General features: G+C 39.4%; 2 protein-coding genes across 4 annotated transcripts in view; one reads left to right on the top strand and one right to left on the bottom strand.

Moving 5' to 3' along the window:
* INPP5F (inositol polyphosphate-5-phosphatase F) overlaps positions 1-6,023 on the top strand; it is a gene marked incomplete at both ends in the record, with an annotated part of 36,443 nt that extends 30,420 nt beyond the window's left edge. The window contains 6 exons of the mRNA XM_079536452.1: positions 316-514; positions 1,054-1,125; positions 1,216-1,289; positions 2,424-2,552; positions 3,259-3,346; positions 4,889-6,023. Of these exons, the coding sequence (XP_079392578.1) occupies positions 316-514; positions 1,054-1,125; positions 1,216-1,289; positions 2,424-2,552; positions 3,259-3,346; positions 4,889-6,023 (1,697 nt within the window). The remainder of the gene's footprint in view (positions 1-315; positions 515-1,053; positions 1,126-1,215; positions 1,290-2,423; positions 2,553-3,258; positions 3,347-4,888) is intronic.
* A 3,631-nt stretch (positions 6,024-9,654) lies between these two features.
* On the bottom strand, positions 9,655-22,397 carry MCMBP (minichromosome maintenance complex binding protein; the record flags this gene model as incomplete). 3 transcript variants are annotated; one of them, XM_079536335.1, is made up of 16 exons in its annotated part: positions 9,655-9,781; positions 10,029-10,117; positions 10,479-10,643; positions 11,215-11,348; positions 12,536-12,701; positions 13,130-13,247; positions 14,032-14,155; positions 15,026-15,195; positions 16,907-17,007; positions 17,270-17,421; positions 18,695-18,813; positions 19,688-19,815; positions 20,211-20,252; positions 20,549-20,689; positions 21,465-21,550; positions 22,340-22,397. In XM_079536335.1, 16 exons carry the CDS (start codon positions 22,395-22,397, stop codon positions 9,655-9,657), a joined length of 1,920 nt encoding a protein of 639 aa, XP_079392461.1. The 3 variants fall into 3 exon arrangements, with proteins under 3 accessions (XP_079392461.1, XP_079392460.1, XP_079392459.1); XM_079536334.1 differs by having other exon boundaries at positions 18,689-18,813; XM_079536333.1 differs by having other exon boundaries at positions 21,465-21,562.
* Positions 22,398-22,439: the final 42 nt, after the last annotated feature.

Raw genomic sequence — 22,439 nt, forward strand, 5'->3', positions numbered from 1 at the left:
TATAGAATTTGTTCCTAACTTAATTTTAGCATTAATTCTCTTGTGACGTCTCTTAAACAAAGGAAGGTTCAAATTTATGTAGGAAAGCTTTCATAACTGTAGATACTTGAAAAATGGTTAATTAATCTTTCTGAACAGAATGTTGCCTGAATTGAGAACTCTGTAGGTATAATTTTGTCCTCTGTCAGCAAAAAAGGTTACAGCTCACTATTTTAAGAACCACTGGAGGAATTGACAAAGCAATTCACAGACTACTGTTGTATATTGCTGAACTGTTGGCAGCTTCTTATTGATATCTTGTGTTTTTAAATCTAGACTTGATGCAGGGTATCCCTGTAACAGAGGATCTCTACTCCATATTTACAAAAGAGAAAGAGCATGAAGCCCTGCACAAAGAGAATCTGAGAAGCCATCAGGAATTGATTAGTCAGTTGTTGCAGAGCTACATGAAACTGCTTTTACCAGATGATGAAAAATTCCATGGAGGATGGGCACTTATTGATTGTGACCCAAGGTTTGTTGAATGAACTGACCAATCATAACTGACCAGCTGCTATCACATCTTCTGTTAATTGCTTCTGACAAGTTATATAACTTTGATAACTGGTATGTTAAACAAGTGCAGATGTTCAGCTGTGAACTACAGTTGAGTAGTTGTAAGAGTAAAGGTCTTAGAAACCTTGTGTTTTATCTCAGATGCCATAAAAATGGTGGGTGCTTGAGTTTTTTGAAAAATCATCTGGCTATATGTGGAGAATGTGGTAGACAGGACTTTTAACTCCCCTTAGTTCCAGAAGGGGCTGTTTGATCTGTATTTCCTTATTCTTCCTCTACAAAGCAATAACTTGACTTCAAATTCATTGGATCATGTTAAATTCTGGTGTAATAGATGAGTAGTAGGAAATCCTAGGTGGCTCTTCATGATGACAGTGAGCATAAATAAATTCTAATTTCGTTAAGTCTCCTTATCAAGTTCAGAGTATGCTAAAGTATAATAGATAAACAATGGTCAGATCTTCTGCAGGCTAAACTTTAACTTTTCTCCTCCTTCAGTCTCATTGATGCCACTCATAAAGATGTGGATGTTCTGCTGTTGCTTTCTAATTCTGCCTACTACGTGGCCTAGTAAGTTACCAGCTTCTCTTACTTTGTGTAGTTTACTTTTACTAGCTTTGTTTCAAATTAGTAAGTTTTAAACTCTGATTCTTTTTCTAGTTACGATGATGAAATTGACAAGGTGAATCAGTACCAAAGGCTAAGCCTTGAAGCACTGGAAAAAATAGAAATAGGTAAGAATGCATAATGCATGTGTTTCTTGAATGCTCTTAACAACAGCTCGCCCAGTTAATGCATCTGTAGTTTGCTTTGAATAGAAACAGCAAGCTTCCACACGTGCTGCATCCTGTGCAGTGCATCCTAGACATTTGCTCTCTTGCTGATAAGACTCCAGAGTTCTTTCACAATCTTTTGTTCTGGTCCTGCTTGTAATGGAAGCTTTGATCCCTGGTAGGGCTCTAAAGCAACAACAAAAATGCACTCTCAAACTCTTCCAAAAAATACCAAAGCACCAAAGCCAACACCATCAATTCATCAAAGCAAAATGAATCTCTCAAATGTCAGTAACAGATTAATCAAATTCTGTAATCAGTTACAGGTATGTGTATTTGGTGGACTTCTTTATTTGATCCAAATACAGCAGTTGTCTCTCAGTTGTGTTTCAGATCTGTTTCATAGCTTTTTAAAGTTTGTTCTTTTTCAGTAAGGTCTGATAAGGAAAATTCTATTTTGGAATTGTTTTATGTTGATTAACTTCCATTGTTGCCCCGCTTCCTGAAGTTAAATCATCCATTACAGAACGCCTCATGATTTTATCACCTCCTTGCTGCAATTCTCACTATGTGTGTATAATTTCTAAGAATTCTTTGGAAAAGTCTGCCTCACTTGTGGATTTCCACAATACACCTTGATTTACCAATTAAAGTTGAAACAGCAAGAGCAAATACCTTGTTAAAAACACATAACACCTCCAGCTGTCCAGTGATAGGAACAATGCACCTTTGAAGTGCATTGAAAAGTTGAAGTACTTGATTTAAATTGTGAAACTTATTGGTGAATACATAACTTTCTCTCTTTAATCTTCTCAGAAACATTTCCTAGGACATAGGATGGAATAGATGCAGAATTTTTCTCCTCTCTGAGAGGATGGTCTGTAATAAACAGGCAGGATTATAACAAAGTGCGTGAAGTCCAGCTGCTCTTTGAAAGTAATTGATAACTTAGTTATTGTGGAAAACCTTTCACTTAAAATGCCTGTGCTATTTAAACAAAACGTGAAGGTGTTTCTTACTTGTTTAGGTATAGTCTCCACAATACCTTTCTCATTATTCCATTGAAGGATATTTCTAATTTTGTTTTTTTCTCAGGGCCTGAGCCTACTCTCTTTGGCAAACCCAAGTTCTCCTGCATGAGGCTACACTACAAGTACAGGGACACAAGTGGATATTTTCACACCCTTCGAGCTGTGGTACGCAACCCAGATGAAGATGGAAAAGGTTTGTTTCTTGTGTAAAAGCTTTGTATGTGAAAGTGTACTAATTATACCAGCTTTCCTCTAGAAAACCTTTTCCGTAGCTGTTAAAATTTATCCACCATAGGTTGTTTTGATATAACTAACTCTTCTACTGGAGGGAGGGGAAGAAAGCTGTATGTCCTGTGTGTACGCTGAACTGCGACTGTTTTAACAGAGAAAAATAAGCTTCAGATGTGGTTTTAAGCAATACTTTCATCTAGAATGAAGACTCCAATTTTGGAGTAACGAATATGTAGACATGAGGATAAAACAGACTTCATATTGGCTCCTAATGAGCATAAGAAATTGGTTTAGTTACTGAAAGCAATATCTAGAAACATTCTTGCTTCTTGTTTAACTAAATAAAAGAAACTCTAATAGGGAAAACCATCACTCTTTACCTGGAGCACTGAATTTAGTCAAGGATTTAGACTAAGAGTAATTGTATGTGTTCCTTCTGCAAATGTATCATGGCAGTGATTCATTTACACCCAGTGCTTAAGGAGCATCTATTTCCTTAGATTTATTTGTAAGCTTTTAATCAGTTGCAACTTGAGTGTAACAACTCTAAAGAATAGGGGGGGGGAACCCAACCTTAATTAAGTTACAAAAAAAAAAATCTAATTTTAGATCTTGGGATGTGGAGATGTCAAGTTTTTAAATCTGACAGGCTGCTAATTGGATTTCAGACACTCTTCAGTGCATAGCTGAAATGCTGCGAATCACGAAGCAAGCAATGGGATTGGATGTGCCTATTATTGAGAAAAAGCTGGAGAGGTGAGTGCTTTAATCATGCAAATCTTTGTCCCAGTTTTGCTGTCCTCAGTGGCTAAGATTACAACAGTAAAATGTGTGATACCTAAAAGAAAGAATCCTGCTTCTAGTAGGAGTCCTACTAGAAAGTAGCATAGTAGGAAGTACCTACTAGGAAATAGCATATCTAGATCCAGATATTAATTTGGTATGGTGCTTTCAGTGCTTGCTATCTACAGATGCTTTCTTAAAAGTACAAACAAGAATACTGTTTTGTACCTTTGTGACTATACGGAATATTTGTTATCAAACATAAGTAACATACTGCAAATCGAGTGCTTCATGATTAGTCTGAATTTTAATTCCTAGCTGAACTTTGATGTCTGTTTTACTAGTTCTGCAGTTAGGAAAAAAATATTTTTAGATTAAATCATCTGAAATGTTAAACAACCTCAGATAGTGTTTTGGGTCTTGCGTGAAGAACGTTGATAGAAGATGAGGTGACATTTAACTCTTAAGAATGTCTTAGAGTAGTGGACAGTGTGAGAGTTGGTGTTTTTAGAATTTACATTTCTTTATAAAGCAACAAAAATGGAAAAGAAAAAAATTGCTAATGTCTTGTACACCAGAATGTAGGGATGCAAGTATTTAGTCTGAGTAAATGTGAAGTGTCCAAGGCTTTATTTTTGTTCCTACAAGAAATAAACTGCTTAAATGTATGGTCTAGAAACAGATAACGCAAGACCTGTGGTATGAAGCTTTAAAAACAGAAATGAAGAATGTAGTTTACTTCCCAAGAAATATGGACTTTTGTGCCTGAGTTAATAGCTTGTTCTCTGAGATGGCTGGAATCTGAACTAATGAACACCTGTGTATTAATCAGAATGGCACATCAGTTTTCATTTTTGCAAGCTCACTTAGAGGATAGTTCTAAAGTACTTCTTTTGGATAATTTGTCTAATGAGATTTAATCAACTTAAAAGTAATTGGTATCTCCAAATACTGGTGAGGTGTTAGAAATCATTTAAAAAGAACAGTGGAGTACAAATAAGAGGAAGGCTACTTGATATTTAATATATTTTACTAGTTCGTTCCAGTTCAAACTGCATGAGCTAGAAAATGTTTTTTGCTTGACAGTTTACTGCTGTGCTGCACAACACATCAGAGCATGCATCTCAGTAACTTTCTTATGCATCTGATTACTGGGCTATCATTTCAATTTCTGCTCAGCTGGAAAAAGAAGCAAGAAAATTTTGCTTACAGGCCCTAAATACTGATCTATTTATTTTTTTCCTAAATCTCAATATAGATTGCATCATAAACAGGGTAGGAATTATAAGGACACAGACATCAAATAGTTTCATCTGAAACTACAACTATTTGCGTATTTTTGCCTTGTTTGAATGCCGTTCTGTCACACCTTTGTTTTTGTTGTTGATGAGCTTATATGGGTACAGTTTATGTAAAGTGCCAATCTCTATGGAAATAGACTGGAAAATGGTGAATACTTGGTGTTTATAGATGAAATGCTCTTAGTTGGACACTAGAGATTGGTTTTTCTTCCAGGAAGAGCAGCAAACCTCACGAAGACATCATTGGCATTCGCTCTCAGAACAGAGGGTCCCTGGCACAAGGCAAGAATTACTTACTCAGCAAGTTTTCGTCTCTCAATCAGAAAGTGAAACAAACCAAATCCAACGTGAACATCAGCAATCTTCGGAAGTTAGGCAGCTTCACCAAACCTGAAGTGAAAGTTAATTTTTTAAAACCGAATTTGAAAGTTAATCTTTGGAAATCAGACAGCAGCCTTGAAACTTTAGAGAATCCAGCAGTAGATACTAAAGTCCATGCTGAATCTGATACAGAAATGTCAGATAATGATTCTTTCCACTCAGATGATTTTCTGACGAATTCTAAGTCTGACGAGGACAACCAGTTAACTGACTCCCTAGAGAACATAGGGCAGATAGATTACGTGCTGCCTAGCTGTGGTATCATTGCCTCAGCTCCACGGCTGGGCAGTCGGTCCCAGTCTGTAAGCAGCACTGATATGAACATCAGCATCCATGTTCCAACTGAGATTCATGTCACTCAAGCTAACCAGTCCGACTGTGAAGACGTACCTGTACCTTCTGCTGACAGTGCAGAGATGGAATTTGCTAAACCTATTGATGTGTACTGCCAGAGATTTGTACAGGATGCTCAAAATAAAATGTCAGATGCTTTGGAGTCAGAGACTTGCTCTCAAGAGCCACATCACGCAATAAATGAAACCAGCAATAATGTGTGTAAGGAAGCAGAAAACAAGACTGAAACTATCACAGGCATTCCTTCCAGGCCATCCAAGCTGGATGTACAGTCTTCTGAGCCAAATCCTCAGCTCTTAGCTGTTGATGGGACTGACTTCACTAAATCTCACAGAAGCCCAGGATCTGCTTCTGGTATCCCTGAGACAGGACTCCACACAACTCCTTCTCCAGCTGACAGTAGCAGCAGCAGAGCTGTATCTCCTTTTGCTAAAATTCGCAGTTCCATGGTCCAGGTTGCTAACATCACACAAGCAGGATTGACTCAAGGAATTAATTTTGCTGTGGCAAAGGTCCAGAAGAGCCCTGCAGAATCAGACGCTCTACATGAAATCAAACAAAAAGAACTGAAAGAAATGTTTACACAATGTCAGACACGAATAATTCAAATTTAGTTGTTAATGGAGTGTTCTTCTTCTTGTGGCTTTTAATATACCAATACTTAAAAAAAAAAAAAACCCTAAAAAAAACCCTAACAAAAACCCAAGAACCCTATATTGGAGTTCACTGTAGCATTAACTGCTAATGAATAACGGGATCAAAAATATGGATTACTTGTTTACAGTGCAAGAGATGCAAATGAATTTGGTTCTGGCTTCAGAATTCCCTTAGGCAGCTGAGACAAAAGAAGGGTAAATCATGTTTGAACAGGTAGTTTAGACACTGGGACTTAGTAAGCATGCTGTTTATCTTAAATCTGTTGCACAGGTGTTTTTTTTGGGATTAATTTTGTAGCTCTTCTGACTTATGTAGAGAATATTTATACTAAAATGGTTATTGTACTGCACTTCTGTGACCTTACTTACCTTGCACTGCACCAGCAAAATAACTTCTTAATAGTAGATTACATGTTATTTATTTTTGGACTAATATTTTTACTTGTTTCCTTTGAAGTTTTAGATGCAATTTTCTATGAATTGTGCCTCTACAATGAGAAATGTGCTTTTTTGTTTTTTGTTTTTGTATTTAATTACGTTAATCAGCAATTAAGACTTCTCACTGTTCTTTTCTTTCCACACTGCCTGGGCCACTTTCAGTAAAGATATGATATCCTGATACAATCTGAAATATCCACAATCCTGCAGTGCAAATTTATCTTGTAGATTTGAGGTAAAGGGAAGTGAGGCAAATGCTCTATTTTTTTTTTTTCCAGATTAAAGCTGTTCCACACCCTTTATCCAAATTCTAGGTAGTGGCAATACGCTCACATTTTGAGTTAGTGTAACACAAGACCAGCCAGATACCTGAACTTCAAGCATTGTGACCCCCCCATGCTGTCACTCTCCCTGTATATTCTAACTGTCCAGCTGGAAAGATGTAACCTTTAAAACAGAAGGCAAATGTTTCATAAAGTCAGTGTTGACATCAAAGCATAGTTGTCTTTATCATCTAATCAAAACCAAATTCATTACCAGCTCAAGCTTTGCATACTTGCAGAATAAGGCTAACCTTCCACTCATGCTGGGAACCAGGTTTAAAAGAAAAACACCAAACAGCGCATATATGTGTCAAAAGATTATTCTCTTCCAGCAATGCCTTGCACTGCCATCCTAGTGCAGGACATTACCCCAAAGCAGATGTTGCTATGCTGTGGTTCGTAACTCTACCTACTCTAACCACTGTTACAGAGCCAGTGCCTCTCTGTTCTAGTCCATGTACTGTAGGTAGGCTGCACGTGGTGTTTTTAAAAGTAGTGTCATGGGTAGGCTAGTACAGCGTCTTAGGACTTGTTCATCTGAGATCATCGTCTGATCTTCATCTAAACTGAACTGTCTGAAACTTTATTTATTTGTTTTACTGAAGTGATGTGGGTTTGGGATTTTTTGAGTGTCTATACTTGTGGCTCTATTTAAAATTAAACTACTGCTGTATTTTAATGTAAGCAATATATATGAGATATTTTAATAAAAAAAATAGAACCCAAAGATGCTTCCTGGCATGCTGTCAAGGTATATGCTACCATGTAAGTCTGGAATGTTAAGTTTCAAAGGAGGGGGTAGGTTGCTTTGACCCTTTATCTGGCAGAGACCTTTTATCATTTTCTCCTGGAGCTGCAGTGCTACAACATTAGCCTGAAGGGAAAAAGTCATAGATACACCCAGAAAATGCTCCTAAGAAACTGTTGAAAATGACACAGAACTTGCATAGCTTCTGGGGGAGGGAGAATTCCCACAAAGCTGTAGTAGCTGGAAGAAATTTTGTCATTATTTTGGTAGGAAAGAGAAACTGACCCATGCAAATATTTGCATTCATACAAGCACAGAGGGGCTTGGGGAGAACCTTAAAGCTCATCTGCTTCTACTACTCTTGCTGGGGGCTGATTGCACCCACCATCCAACCTGGCCTTGACCGCTTTCAGAATCTGTCAATTAATGTGTGATAAACATTAACATACTCTTAAAGCTTTCAGTTTCAAGGAGGCCTGATACTAAGGCAGAGGCAAGGGCATGTCTGAAAGTGGTAAGACTAACTCACCTCGCCTTGGCTAGCCTTCTAAAGGCTTTGCAAACAGGAAAAGGAAGCTACAAAACACCTCATTGCAACTGTGCAGCCAAAACAGGGTTTCTCCGTGCTCCCTCCATACATTTCACTATGAAGCGAGCAGCACTCTCCAGTGTACGTACCATACACCCACCTTAAAATTTCACTAGCCTTTGTTGCTGTTGCCAAGCTTATCTAGCAGCTTCAGAAAGTATAGGAAGCAGCCGTGTGACACTGCACACTAGAGCTCACTTCTTCTATAAGCTGTCTTGTTTTCTTGAAGAGACAGTACCATAACAAAATCATCATCAAGAGAACATTTACAGGCTGTATTTTTGCATTTTTTCCCCAGAGTGGAGCCAGGTTTTAGATAAACACATCTTTAAGCTGAAAAAACAATATTGGCTGAAGTCAAAAGTGTGTAAAAAAAACCTTTTTATAATTGAGTACCATTAAGTTGCAGACAAAAAAAAAAAACAATTTCAAGTTGCTTCTGCTGTGCAGCTACCATTGTGCTTGGAACAGAAAATGCAATAAACCAGCAGCTTCCTGTTAACACTGTCTCACTCAAAAAGTAAGGTGGCTTAGGCTTAATGTAAAGTTCACAAAAGAATACTTAGTCTTATCTAGAATTAACTGTGATTCATATACTTTAAGTTCTCCATGGGGGCAGAAGCCCTACCCTTGTACCATCTTTATGGATTAGTCTGTATGAGTTCAGTATTTATTTCACTCAAACCACCCTTGTTCCACCAGTTCTGTAAATCATATTAGGGCAGGGGGGATTCTTGTGACCATCAGTGCAAACCGTACAGTATAAGATAGAGACCATTCTTAGTACTTAATTGATATTACTCATACAAACCCCTGCATTACTAATAACATACTAATATAGTAAGATGTGGCTTATGTAAGTATCAGTTGTCCCTGTTATTCTGAAATAGCTTGAAGTGTAAAGCTCATGAGAGGGACTGGTAGGTTAGTGAGAGTTGTCTTTAAGTACAGTAAGGATGAATGTCATACTGGAATCTTAGATAATTTTAAATAGATTCTTCATACTGCACTAGAATCAGATTATTCTGCTGCTCAGAGGGCAACAACACACCTTGCAGAGCCCTGGCTGCCTAAAGTCCAAAGTCAAATGTACAGAAACTGCTCAGCAGCAGCCTCTGCTCCTCCAACTTACACAGCTGAAGAATCATACCATACTTATCCCCAAGCAGACTCTACCCCCTGCTATGAGGGCAACGGGTTACATTTTCCTATTGTTAAAGGAAATGAGCTTACACAAATTCAGTATTAAACTTTAATATCAAATCATTTGCTCAGTGTTACCAATTCTCAATTACAAAACAGGCTCCAAAAAAATTTCATAAAATATGTTTAGCTGGCTGAACAGAGATAGTGTGTTCAGATTGCAAGGGTAAATATCCATAATATCTTGGTATAAATTATCTACAAAAAAACTGGTATAAACAATATCCCAATCTTAGTATGGGTTCCATTTAGGATTAGACAAATTTTTATCATGACATCCACAAAACATTAAAGTTCATTTCCATTAACACACTTTTGCTGCTGAAGCCTGGCTTTACGCAGTGCCTCCAGTTGTTTTGCTCTCAGCCACCTCTCTCTTGACAGCGTCGTCTGCCCCGCGCTGAGGGACAGGAACCTGGATGAGCAGAAACAGCAGTTAAGAAAGAATGTGGAGATGGTTTCACACTTGGTAACCTAAAGCAGCTTAAGAACAATTGTCAGTATCTCAGAAACTGAAAAGCAGAGGATGAATACCTGGTTAAGAAACTGACAGAAACAAAGGAAAAAGATTCCTCACACACCTGCCTTAAAGCGTCAACATTAAATGAGTTTGGCTCCAGCTTGCTTCAAAGTCTTCCGTCCAAACTAACAGCACTACCCACCTTGCTACAAGCAGAGTTCTGTGCAGGTCATCAGCAGTTATGCTCTCGGGGTCATTCTTGCGCATTTCTACAAAGTCTTCTTCAACTGCCTATAAACAGTACAGCAAACAAAAGTGGCAACAAAGGACTTCAGTATTCAAACACCACAACTATCCTTAGATTACAGGAGGAACGTCAGGAAATCAGCTTGGATAAAAACAGGCTTGCTCATCTTTGAATATAATTATTTTCAAAATGAGTTTTAGCAAGCAGGATGTGTATGAACTCTACACACTGAAGCACTCGTGAGTACAAACCCTTGAAGGCACGCATATCCATGACAATAAAATGCTTCCTTTTTAAAGAACTTCCAACAGTCACTGCCCGGGAGAGAAATGAGCAAGTACAGTAACATAGTAAGGCACTTTCTATCTGATGGAGTTGAAAATCAGCTAGTGAAATCTTCCATACCTTCGTCACTTCATCAGATATGCTGTAATCCAGCAGTCTCAGTAGAGTTAGGTAAATTCGAAATTTGTTCAACACAGAAGGGAGCACTGCAGTTAGGAGGCTGTTCATGTACTCCTCCATGTTTGGTGGAATTATCTGTGGTTGTAACTGGACTTGGCAATCTGACTGGAAAATAAAATTACACATCATCCCTTTTCATATGGTTTTTCTACTCCAAGATTTAACCTCCAAGGCAAAAGGCTCAGAATTTAGGCAAGACAATTCCTTCTTTAAATACTTAACAACTCCCTTTGTGAAACCCAGCGTGGAGTTTTATTGAATACGTCAGTTTCCCTTTGAGACAAGTGCACAGTTTCTCAGTTTATAAAGCTGGACTGCAAGTGGTCAGAGACACGTAACATTAGGCTACTCTGTTTTTTCAAGGGGCAATTCCAGACAAACTGCTCTTTATTCATACTCCCAACCCCTCTTGAAGCTGTTTTACAATGAAGCTTTCAGAGCAGTGGTCAACCTGCAGGCTCTACCCAACGTTGTAATGCCCACTGATAACTTCAGTCACTACCTTGCCATCAGTATTCAACCAAGCAGGAAAGGTGGCTCTCTTACATCACTGCTCATAAGACAGTCTTCCTGTCTTCACGTGTATCTTTTCCTTGTCCCTGGAACAGTGTGCTCAGTGTTTTCAAATAGCTACTAACAGTAATTATTCCCCAAATTCAAAAAGATCTTGCCGTACCGGTAGGAGCGATCGGCCCTCTGAGGTGATAAGAACGTTAATATTGCATGGGAATTCCATCTGGTGGTAACTGAAGTCATAATCCACTTTCTGCCAAGTTATCAGATTACCCAAGGCTTTCACATTGTGCACACCTAGAAGAGCAAGAAAAAACTGACAGCTTTGACTTTGACCACTTTTTCAAACTGATTTCCCCCCCCTCCCCAATGTTTTTAAACGAGCAGCATTTAATTGTTAGATGCTGTGGTTTGTTATCTTGATTTTGTTTGGAAACTAATAAGGAAAAGAATTTTAACAGTTTAAATGTTTTCTTCACTAAAGTTTCGTTGCTTGAGTAAAGCCAGATTAACAGCCTTCCCTCATGCAAAGGCTCAGAAGCAAATAAGTAACTTTCAGTAGTAATAATTTAAAAAGAAGTTATGTTTTTCAATAGTGTCTACCTGAAATCTCAACCTGGCTAATTCTGCCAGACTTTGAGCTGCAATGGGACAGAGCACTAACCACTCACTGAGGAAGCCCAGCAGTCTTGCAGCATCACACCCTTCAGACTCATAAAGGTAGTACTGTTCTTTTAAAAGTCACTTCCAGTGATATTAGTCTTTCCTCAAAACATCACATGTAGCCATGCTATACATTCTCCAGTTATTGAGCTTCTAGAAGGTACCACAATTCCTCTTTTATGTAGGTTATTACTTAAAGCTCTGTAGAAAGCACACTCTGCAACACTGCAACATCAGCTGAAATGACAGAATCACCCTTTTTTTTCCTATGAGACACTAGCTAATTTTGTATGCCCCACATTTAAGTCAGGTTTCATGGGATGGTTTTCATATATACAGTAAATGTATAAAGCATCAGGCAGTGTATGCTCCCCCCACCTTCTTCACCTCCCAGAAAAGCCAAACCACTGTAATGGTTCAGAGGTAATGCGGTCTGAAGACTCATTCAAACCAGCAGCCTCTTCCATCAAGCGTCAGACACGCTGCCCAGAGCACTCTATGACACAGTCATACCAAACGAGATACCATTTTGTTTCACTACAGGTCACCTGAGGACAGGCAGTACTCCTTAATAAAGGGATTTTTGGGGGAAAAAAAAAAAACAGGTGTAGGACTTTTAATTGTAGAGCTACTCATTCTGACTCAATACAAGCACTTCTGAGCAAAACAGCAGAAAATTCCAGTAAGCAAAACTGAGAGATCATGCGTTAAATTGTCTGAGAAGGCAGCAGAACTAGAAGCATTCTACTTCAACAGAAACTTGTCACTGGGACACAGTTAGCACCACTGTCTTCAAATACACACATATAAAAAAAAATTACCTTTTGTGTCAAGCTGTCCTTGCTCAAGCTGAGTCTCATCTATGACAAGGGAAGTGTTGCTGGCGAGCTGCAGTATTCCACTGACTAAGCGATTAGCTGTGTAGTCTTTGCGTGGGATAAATCGTGAGTGGTTCATGTTTTCAATCGTCATTTGGAGGCGATAGGACTGCAATGAGAAAAGAAACTCCTTGCACATCTCCTCTCACCTCTCCGGTAAGTAATTTTTTCTTTAGCAGGAACTGCAACTGTGAACCTCCACAGGAAGTAAAATAAAACTTGCTGCCATAATACAGAACACAGTTTATTCCAAACATCCAAATACTAAAGGCTTAAGAAGTGATGCGTTAAGAAAAGGTAGATGCATCTGTCTGACAGTTCAATACATACGAGGAGAGGACCTGTTTCCATATTCATCTTAGACAACTAGGATAACACAAGCTTCAACTGGAAGAGAGCCACATACATCTCCACTTTTACCTGCCCCTTAGATGGAGATCAGCAACTTTATTTAATAAGTTACAGTCTCTTTCTTTTGGCCAATTACCCCAGCATCTACGACTAAAAAACACTGCAACACTGTGATGTTATTCTTACAGCTGGGACGAGCTGCTGGATGATGCGGTAGATGTGCTCTGTGAAGATGCTGTTCCTTGGACATCCACTCAAGTTGACTGTGAATTTTCCCAGAGGAAGCACATCTCGTCTCGCATAACTAAATCAAAAAGAAACATGGTGAGGGAAGTATCTGATTAACGGAGTGATCAGAGATATCGCTCAGTTTGATAAGAGAGATTGCTCTGTTTGAGTGATATCTGTGATCAATCTCTGATAGCTAGCAGGAGATTTCAGTACTGATATATACATAAATAATAGGCTCATTTTTGCTCCTTCTCCAGTGCCCATGGAACTAAATTAGACTGAACTCTGCTCTGGAAGGCTTTGCAGCATTGTACAAAAGCAGTACATTTATAGTGCTTGTGATACGTTCTATTTTTCTTCTGCTCTACTGCAAACACTCCATGCTTTCTCTTTCTTATTGCTCAGTTTCCCTACTGACTATGCTTGTTCATTTCCCCTACCTGCCCTCAGCTTTCCTCTCCCTTTTCTTACTGTACATCTTCTGCCAGTTCTTGACAAGTTTCACATTTTTTTGTGATAAGAGGAAAAAAACTACCGTGTGATCCAAGCATCAGAGCGTTCACAGCCAGCAAGAACAGTGTGTGCACACAAATGTACTGATATTGTACCTCTGTTTAAACTTTTATCTAGGACATTTTTTTCCAGCTCTCAAAGCAACACCGAAAGGATGAAACTGGCCTCTGAACAAAACCTTCTGGTATTCCAGAGAATGAAGTCTGCTAATACTGCCCACTATGACAGGATAACTATCTGGACAAAGTACTGCTGGAATAAGTAGTTTCTGCTGTTCACTTACAGAATGGTGAAGAACCCCAAAAAAGAAATGTCTTTTGAAAGACAAACATCTGAATACTTACACTGTAGAGATGAGATGCAATATAAGGTACTCTGCAGCCAAACTGTCTCCCAAGAGGGCATGTGTGAGGAACCCAAGCAACTCTGCTCTAACTGGTGACAGCTCAGCCATGAAATTAGACACAACTGATAAAAGAGCAGAAGACGACAATGTCAGAGAATGGGCAGTTCTTCACCCCCCACTTTTCTTTACATAAAGCTTGTTTTCCATTACAATCAGATGGAGAAGAGTGGTTACTCCAAGACACAAAAATAAACATTCATTTGTTTGCCTACAAAGCAATTAACTGGCTTCAGGTAACTTCAGCTGCACAGCATTTCCTTTGAAATACTTTTTTATTTTTAAATTAAATAATGTCATAAACGCAAATAATACTTTTGCAGAAGTCTATAATGCTTGGAGTCTAATTTCTGAGATATATAGCATAGTCATACCAAATCAGAAACAAAAAATCCCCTTACACACAGCAGAGCTCAAAACAACCAATACAATGTATGCAAGGAAGGGATGAAGTACAGTGTTAACGTGCAATAATTAACAAGAAAACTAATAGTTAAATCAGCCACAAAGAATGACACAGTTACTTCAAAACCAGAACTGTTTTTGCTTATTCTCACAGCATTATGATTCCTTATGTTGCACATATGTTTACTTACACTGCAGTATGAATTTGGAGATATAGTTTTCCAGCAATTCACTACTGCATTTGAAAGCAAATGGAATCTTACAGCCAAACAGCTTGGTGAAGTCTTTGAGCTTGTAGATGCTAAGTATGTTTCATTTAACTCACATTTAGTTCAGAAAAAGCAATGCACAAGCATCACATAAATACAAACTCGTGTTTTGAATGGCTGTGGCATTGAGTGGCTCTTCTACTTTCACCAAACTTAAAAACAAATCTAATACTGATGCATTTGTCTCCGAGCTAAGAAATCCTTGTCCATATGTACCAGCAAACTGCACATTTACAAGTGTGTAGAGTGAAGTGTACTCACAGGTTTTACTCTCTTCTTCATTAAGGCAAGCAGGCAGTAATGGATTAAGATGCTGCAATTTATGTGCCAAAATCACGTGGATTCTGGGGACTAATGAGGATGGAGGACTGTGTACTCTCTGCTCTTCTGCTGTGTCCATGCACTCCATAGGATCCAGGGTTGAGCTATCCCTAGGAAAGGGCACAAGCAGACTTGAAAATACTCCAAACATTTTTCTCCACCTGAGCACAAGCTGTTGGAACCATGGCATGAACACAGCATGTCTGTTCCCAACATCTATTCCCAACTCTTGGTAACTTCTGTATTCCAACTATAGGAACTGTCTTCAGGGTTTTTTATTAACATCAAATACAAAATCACAGTTTATAACCAATGAGATAGAAACACCAAAGCATGCTTGACAGAGGAAGTTGGATTCTATTAGTGTCAGGAGGATAATGGATTCTTACATTCCTGGGGAAAAAAGCCACCCAAAACAGACCACATTGTTTGCTGCACCACTTAATCAGATGCAACTTCACATCAAGTGTTACACACTGCTCTGTCCAGCAAACATGGATGATATTATATATATACAGCAACTTTTCAGAAAATGTGTATTACTTTTTTGTTGTTTTCTGCCAGGTTCTAGGCACTGCCAACGAGAGCTTCAAGGCAGCCCCATAACAGCTGTATTGGCGGCTGAGAGAAAAAAATCTGAGCGTACTTCAACTGTAGCTTGCATGTGTTACCTCTTAATTTAGAGTTCAGTTATACAAGGTTTGGTCTTCTCAGTGGTGCCTTACAAAATCCCTTTCAGGCTGTTTTCATGTGTTATGTACAAACTAAAATCTAAAGGTGACTGTACAATATGATGGCAAGGATTGGTACAAATCTGATGAACTTTTACTAGCCTTAACCTGGAAGGCTTCATTACTTCAAGACCTCTCCAACAACCCTCTGTCACTTTCTATAAAAAAAAAAAAAATCTTTTGTTTAGACTCTGCATTCAAGATGTTGCTAAATGCCACCACGTTGTTTATTTGTGATAGAATGACATGCAGAAAACAAATAAATAACTGTATGACACCAACTGATCTGTCAGTGCAGGATTAGCTTTCTGTCAGACAGCTGATAGCCAAAAGCAGCTGACCAGGCTGAGTTACTTTTAAGAAGCTGGCACTATAGAGGACTCATACTGCACTCTTGATACTGGATTTATTAAAAGGATAAACAAAGTTACTAACACAAATAATTTACTTGAAGCACAACTGCTCAAGGCATTAGTGGTATCTCTGTTAGATTAGTCATTAAGATTATTTTTACAACTGATTTGCTTAGAACTGCATTTTTTCAAGCAAGTAGTCACAGAACAGAAGGTAAAACCAGAAACTTCAGAAGTATAATACACCTTAATTAGCAGAAAATAAACCCAACCCTATTTACAATCATTCCACCTTTATGAAGAGACAGAAGTTTAAATTTAAAGTATTCTACAGTTCACAAGAGTATAGTATTAACTATAGTATATTTTATCATTTTAAAGCCTACTCAAAAACTGCTCCCTATTTATTCACTATTCATTCAGCCTCTGAGATTTTAATAGGCATGAAAGCGTACAGAACTTAGCTACAGAAATAGTTTCTGCTTTAAAGACTGGGTAACAACGTAGGAAAACATGCATCATGAATCCAAGGCCATGGATGCTTCAGAGTATAATGGATTTTAGTTTACAGGACTGTGAATCTAATGCTTTCCATATCAAGCATTTATGCAACAACTGAAGAAGTGAATATTATGTATCACATACTTCCCTGTCTGTATTAAAGGGACAAACAAAAATAATTGGCATATTAACATAAATGTACTTCACTTCAGAACCACATGCCACCCAAGCCTTACCTCTCTTCGTTGTTCACTATACTCAGCACTGGATCCACAGACAAAATACCATACACCTCCAGAACATCATTGACTTTGAAGGTATCCCAGCTCTCATATACCTGTCCGAGAGAAGGAAGCAGTGTTAGAAGTTTCATAGACAGCATAGAATCAAAGACCAGCTCAAGCACAAGACAGAGGTACTGCTGTGTCGTTTTTTCTTTTTCCCATCACAGATTCCTGCTTAAGAGGGCAAATCCTAGAAGCAAGTATCCAGAAGCCAGTTTCTGCCAGACATTTGAGCAGTTAGTAACAGACATTTCCCCCTGCCACTTCAGATTGTCTGCCTCATAACTGTGCTCATCATCACTCTATTTTTCTTACCTTTACAAGACATGCTGGTCCTTTCTCCCCTGGCAATGGAAAATTTAAGTCAAGAGGAGGTGAACAGTTGGCAGAAATGAGATGATGACCTGCAGAAGCTTCAGTTTCTAATCTTTTTGGCTCCCCACATCCATGACTATCACCTCCACTGCCTGAAAGCAAAGGATTCACACACTCCTTAATAGAAAAGCAAAGTAAACAACTCACTGCACCAAGCAACATAGAATTACACTAATTTAACAAGAAGCCAAACAAAAAAAGAGCATATTTGTCAAAGGATATTCTGACTCAAAGTAGCAAAGTATCACAAGCATATTCTACATTACCAAGATAAACAGGAGAGTGGGTAAAATCTGCGTGTCTTAAAAACTCCAAACATGATCAAACCACCTCAGTTTCAACATGTGATGCTTCAACCCCATCAACTAAACACTTTAAATTGTGCAGGTCTGCAAAGGCAATACATTTCTGCATATCAAGTTTGAAAAACAGATAACCACAGATGTGAGAATATACATCAACAAAGCAGGTCGCATTAATCATCTTTAGATTTTCAGCAGTAAAAAACATTATGAAAACCTGCTCTGCAATTCATCCATTTAAATACAAAAACCAAAAATGCAGCAAGTGAACCTCATGACCACGTAAGACCAAACAGAAGATATTTTTTCACTTATTTTTCTTGCAATGGGATTCATCATTTTGAACTAATCATTTGCTGTTGTTCAAAAGACAAGGTGTCAAAATGTTCAGGAGGCCCCTATGCCAGTTGAAGTGGTGTCTCCACAAAACAGCAACAGAACAAGTAGTTCACAAGTCGTCCGCAAGATCAGTAAGCAGTGCACACCATCCTAACACTGACTGTTTGAAAATATCATCCTCTGAGAAGGTCTAAGAGCCTTCTTTAGCATGCTACAAAGCATCTGGTATTAATCTGCCTCCTTTATGAATCTGTAAGTCTCACAAAAGAAGAAGGTGAGGCTAGAGGGTATTCTTCAGAAATACAGTATTTTCTGTAGGAAAGCAGCACCCAATTAAGATGCAGTCCAGCCTCAATTTAAACAGTAACTTCCAAAGAAACTCATTTTCTCAAGATTACCATGAAACATGCTTTACAGTTAGAAATTAAAAGAGAACTCCCAGAAAAGGCAGCATACAAATGCTGCTGAACAAGATATTTCTTTTAGGAATTATTAACTGTGGGAAATAAAACCAATAAGCCATAGAATATACAATGCCCAACACCATAAGGTCTCCCTCATTACTTAAGCCACTGATGATGTCTACAAAAACACCAAGTTGGTTACGAGAGGCTGCATTAACCAGTGCTGATTCAAGCAATTGCAAATACTTTGATTTCTCAAGTTGAATTTCTGCAAAGCCTGACAAAATGCCTTAACATCTAGTCATCAGTAAGACCATTACCCATGTGTTGCTCTTTCTGTTTAGATGGATGTTGTTCCATGTCCTCATCCTCCTCATAGCTCCTCTTGTGGCGACTTGGTGTGTAGGATGTTGAAGGACTAACTCGAGCTTGGCTGGCACTGATATATGCGTAAAATTGAGGATTAAGGACAACACCACACTCAGCAAGAAAAATTCAGGGGAAGTAAGCTCTGCTGATGTCATCTCCTATTTTGAACAAAGTATTAGAAGTTTCTTCAGGCCCAGGCAACATGCTGGTTGTCAAAGCAAGACTACCTGATGCAGTTATTAGGACTACTTAGAAAAGAAATACACAGCAGATGCTGACGTACTTGTAAGATGCCAGCTGTGCTGCAGGTATAAATGAGTTTTGCAACATCTAATATAGTGGTGTTTTCATTAGCATGCGATGTACAAACGTTGAAATGACTTTCAGGCATCTCCACACCAGTCAGGTTCACCTGAAATTTCCATTGCTGCAAGATTCTGACATGAGCATTCCCCCCAAATTAATTCCTAGCAATCACCTATTCACCAAAAAACACCAACCCCACCATATTCAAGTGCTATTGGCATTCTGTACCAATGACAAGTAGTTTTCTTAAATTTTGAATTCAAAATGTGAATTACCAAGTCATCAGATTTACCATCAAATTCTCATCATTTTATAAAATGCAACATATCCACTCCAAGAATTACTGTCTAACATGCTGCAAGTGTTTCTCCAAGTGCTTTTGTCAGACTCTTACTATGTAGCAATGTCTTGGTTTCACCAGAAAACATCAGTGAATGCCCAGAGCTCGAATTGAGTCTCCCATTTTCTAAAGATGCACAAATATGAATTATCAGCAATTTTCAAGAGCCTTCCAATCATTACCTGTCCTGATTCACTAGAAGTGAAAAACAAAACAACAACCCCAAAACTAAGAAACATTACATAAATTTGTCTCCTTACAGCTAACAAATTAATTGGTGATAATGTTTGCATAGCACAGCACTAGCTCAGAGAAAAAAGATATTTCTTTCACCCAGGCTGATTCACCAGGCACCGGAACGCAGTAGAATGTCTGTCTTTCCAAGGTGACTGTTTGTGAGGAGTTCATATCAATTTCCTGCTGTGGCTAGAATGCCAATAGAAATAACAACATTAAAAACCCGATTAGTGTCTTTCCTGTTTAAAACTAAATATTCACATATTCAGCTACTTAGCCAGAACTCACAATGTGCCTGATTACATATTATGAAACAGTGAATCTAAACAGTCTGAAGTGCTTTCTGTCCCACCCCACCCAGTAGAACAAATGTTAATTAAAACAGAATTGACTTCAACTTTGCTGAACTTCGAAAGCAGATAAATAATTAGGAATACTCTGCTATCCCAATCTGAGATTAACTTCCAGTTTTAAGAGACTTATCTCCAGGAGCCCACTGTGAGTACCAAGTTACACTGCACTTATAAACTGTATCTTTTCAACTAATACTTCATCCCAAAATGCATACAACTTGGGTAACTTACCCCACATTCTGCCACATCTCTGTATTTACCAAAATGCAAAACCTGTCAAGAAGGAAAAAACAATGCAATCATTCCCTGTGTGCCAGCAGCTTGAATATGATTTACATCTAAACTATTGCACTTAAGTCCTTCAAAAATATATACTTTTAAAGCAATATTTATTCTTTAAATTCCCCAAGAGAATTATAAATACTGTTATATTACTGATGCTATATAATAAGCTAGCACCAGACAATGCCAGACTCCATAGCTTTAGCTCTGAAAGTTGAGAAATACAATGACTTGGAAGAAGAAAACGTTAAGCATTTACAGAAGTAACAAGTCAGTATTTCACTTACACGTGCATTTGTGTTTGGGTCAACTGTTTCATATACACCCATATAAAACTCAGGATCAAACATATCTTGAACCATACAGCGAAATTTCACTAAACTGTTGGGTTTCAGGTAATGTACAGGAACATCATTCAGCGATGGGACCTGTAAAAGAAAGTTTTTCCTAAACAACTGCCATATAAGCATTAAGTATCACAATGAAGTAAGCAAAAAAACCCAAACAAACACACTGCAAAAGCTGCCACCTCCCCTTTCTTATCATCTTATATATCCCACTGCTAACTTGCTTGGCTCAAGCCTTGAAGTGTTGTTGTTTCAATCCAACTAACAGTGCTCCAGGATGCCATTTTTGTCAGCCTTTTTCACTAAAGCATCATTTGAACTCAAGCGTGTATGCTTTATTTTAAATCTAAAGCATGGTTTTCCCTTGCTGAACTTCTAGAAGTTTTAGTAGATGCTATTCTTCCTCAAACGTGAATATCCAAGCAGATATTTCTTCAACCCACCCGAATTTTGCAGCATTATGATAGAAGGACGTGAAAGAAGAACAGTTTGAACACTTCCTGTGTACATTTATTGCAGACCAACAGGCCTGGCCTCCAAATATGACAGTGTTTGTCAGCTCCTGCCACCTACTGGATCCCAGCATCAGCAGGCAGCGCTCAGCAGGTGGGGCCCAAGGCAAACCAGCACACTGGAGCCAAGGACTGGGGCTGCTGCAGTATCAGTCAGGAATTTGCATCTTGTTTTACATACAGACTAAAGCAACTGAAATGTAAATAATCATTACAAAGACCTAACGTTCAGTAGTGCATATCATGAGAAGGAAGAACTTCTTAAAAATATATCACTGCAACGATTAGGAGGTACAAGAGCGTAACTTCAGAGTTGTGTAACTCGAAGAGAATAACAGTCTTACCCAATTAGTAGCATTATTTTCCTTTAATTTCTCCTTGAAGTAGTCAGTTACCTTCTTCTCCCAGTCGGAATTTGGAGTATTTTGGGCTACAAAACAAGGCACGTTTCCATCAACATTTGCATCACACAACAGGCTCCTATTCAGCACCGTGCCAACACAGTAAGCAATTCAAACATTTATCCCCATTCTGGGCAAACAGCTGAGTTCTAGACGACTTTATGAATGTTACATTGTGCCCAGCTCCCCATCCCACGCCCCTCGGGCGAACTGAGAAAACAACACACAGGCTGGGCATCGCAGAAGGGCTCTGAAACACAGCAACACTCCCGGGTACGTGCGACTGGAGGAGCCGAGGCACCGCTTTCTGCTGCGTGAGGAAGTTTTCTTTATTTCAGCAAGCTTTTAGCTCAGACCAAGCCTAGCACCGAGCCTCAGCTATGGCAGCGGCAGCGTTCATGGGGGTACAACGAGCAGCAAGCCCCACAGCCAAGGCCACAAGAAGAGCCCTCATTCTCCACGAGAAGAGCCCTCGTTCTCCGTGCTGCCTCCAGCTCCAAACCCACGCGCTCGGGTCTCGCTTCCAGTACTTCTTGCTGCCAGAGGAGCGCACGGCAGCAGTACCGCTACCCCGAAAAACACACGTGGGTTTGCTCTATGCTAAGTTGCGAAGCAGATCGCCCGGCTGGGACAGCCCTACGCAGCTCCGGCACAAGCAGGCAGGCCGGCCGGCCGCCGCCCCGCAGCACACGGCAGCACACGGCAGCACGCCGCGCCTCAGCCCCGCGCCGCTCCCGGCGGGGAAAGAGGCACCGGCCCGCGGCCCTCCCTCCGGCTCGCTCCTGGCAGATCCCGGCCCCGCCCGGCCCCGCGCTCACCGAAGATGCCCTGCACGATGCTGAAGGGGCTGTTGAGCCAGTCAGCCACGCACGGCATGGCGGGAGAGAAGCGGGCGAAGGCCGCCGCCGCCTCCCCAGC

The sequence above is a fragment of the Tetrao urogallus genome (assembly GCF_951394365.1).
Source record: "Tetrao urogallus genome assembly, chromosome: 5".
In the NCBI taxonomy this organism is placed as follows: domain Eukaryota; kingdom Metazoa; phylum Chordata; class Aves; order Galliformes; family Phasianidae; genus Tetrao; species Tetrao urogallus.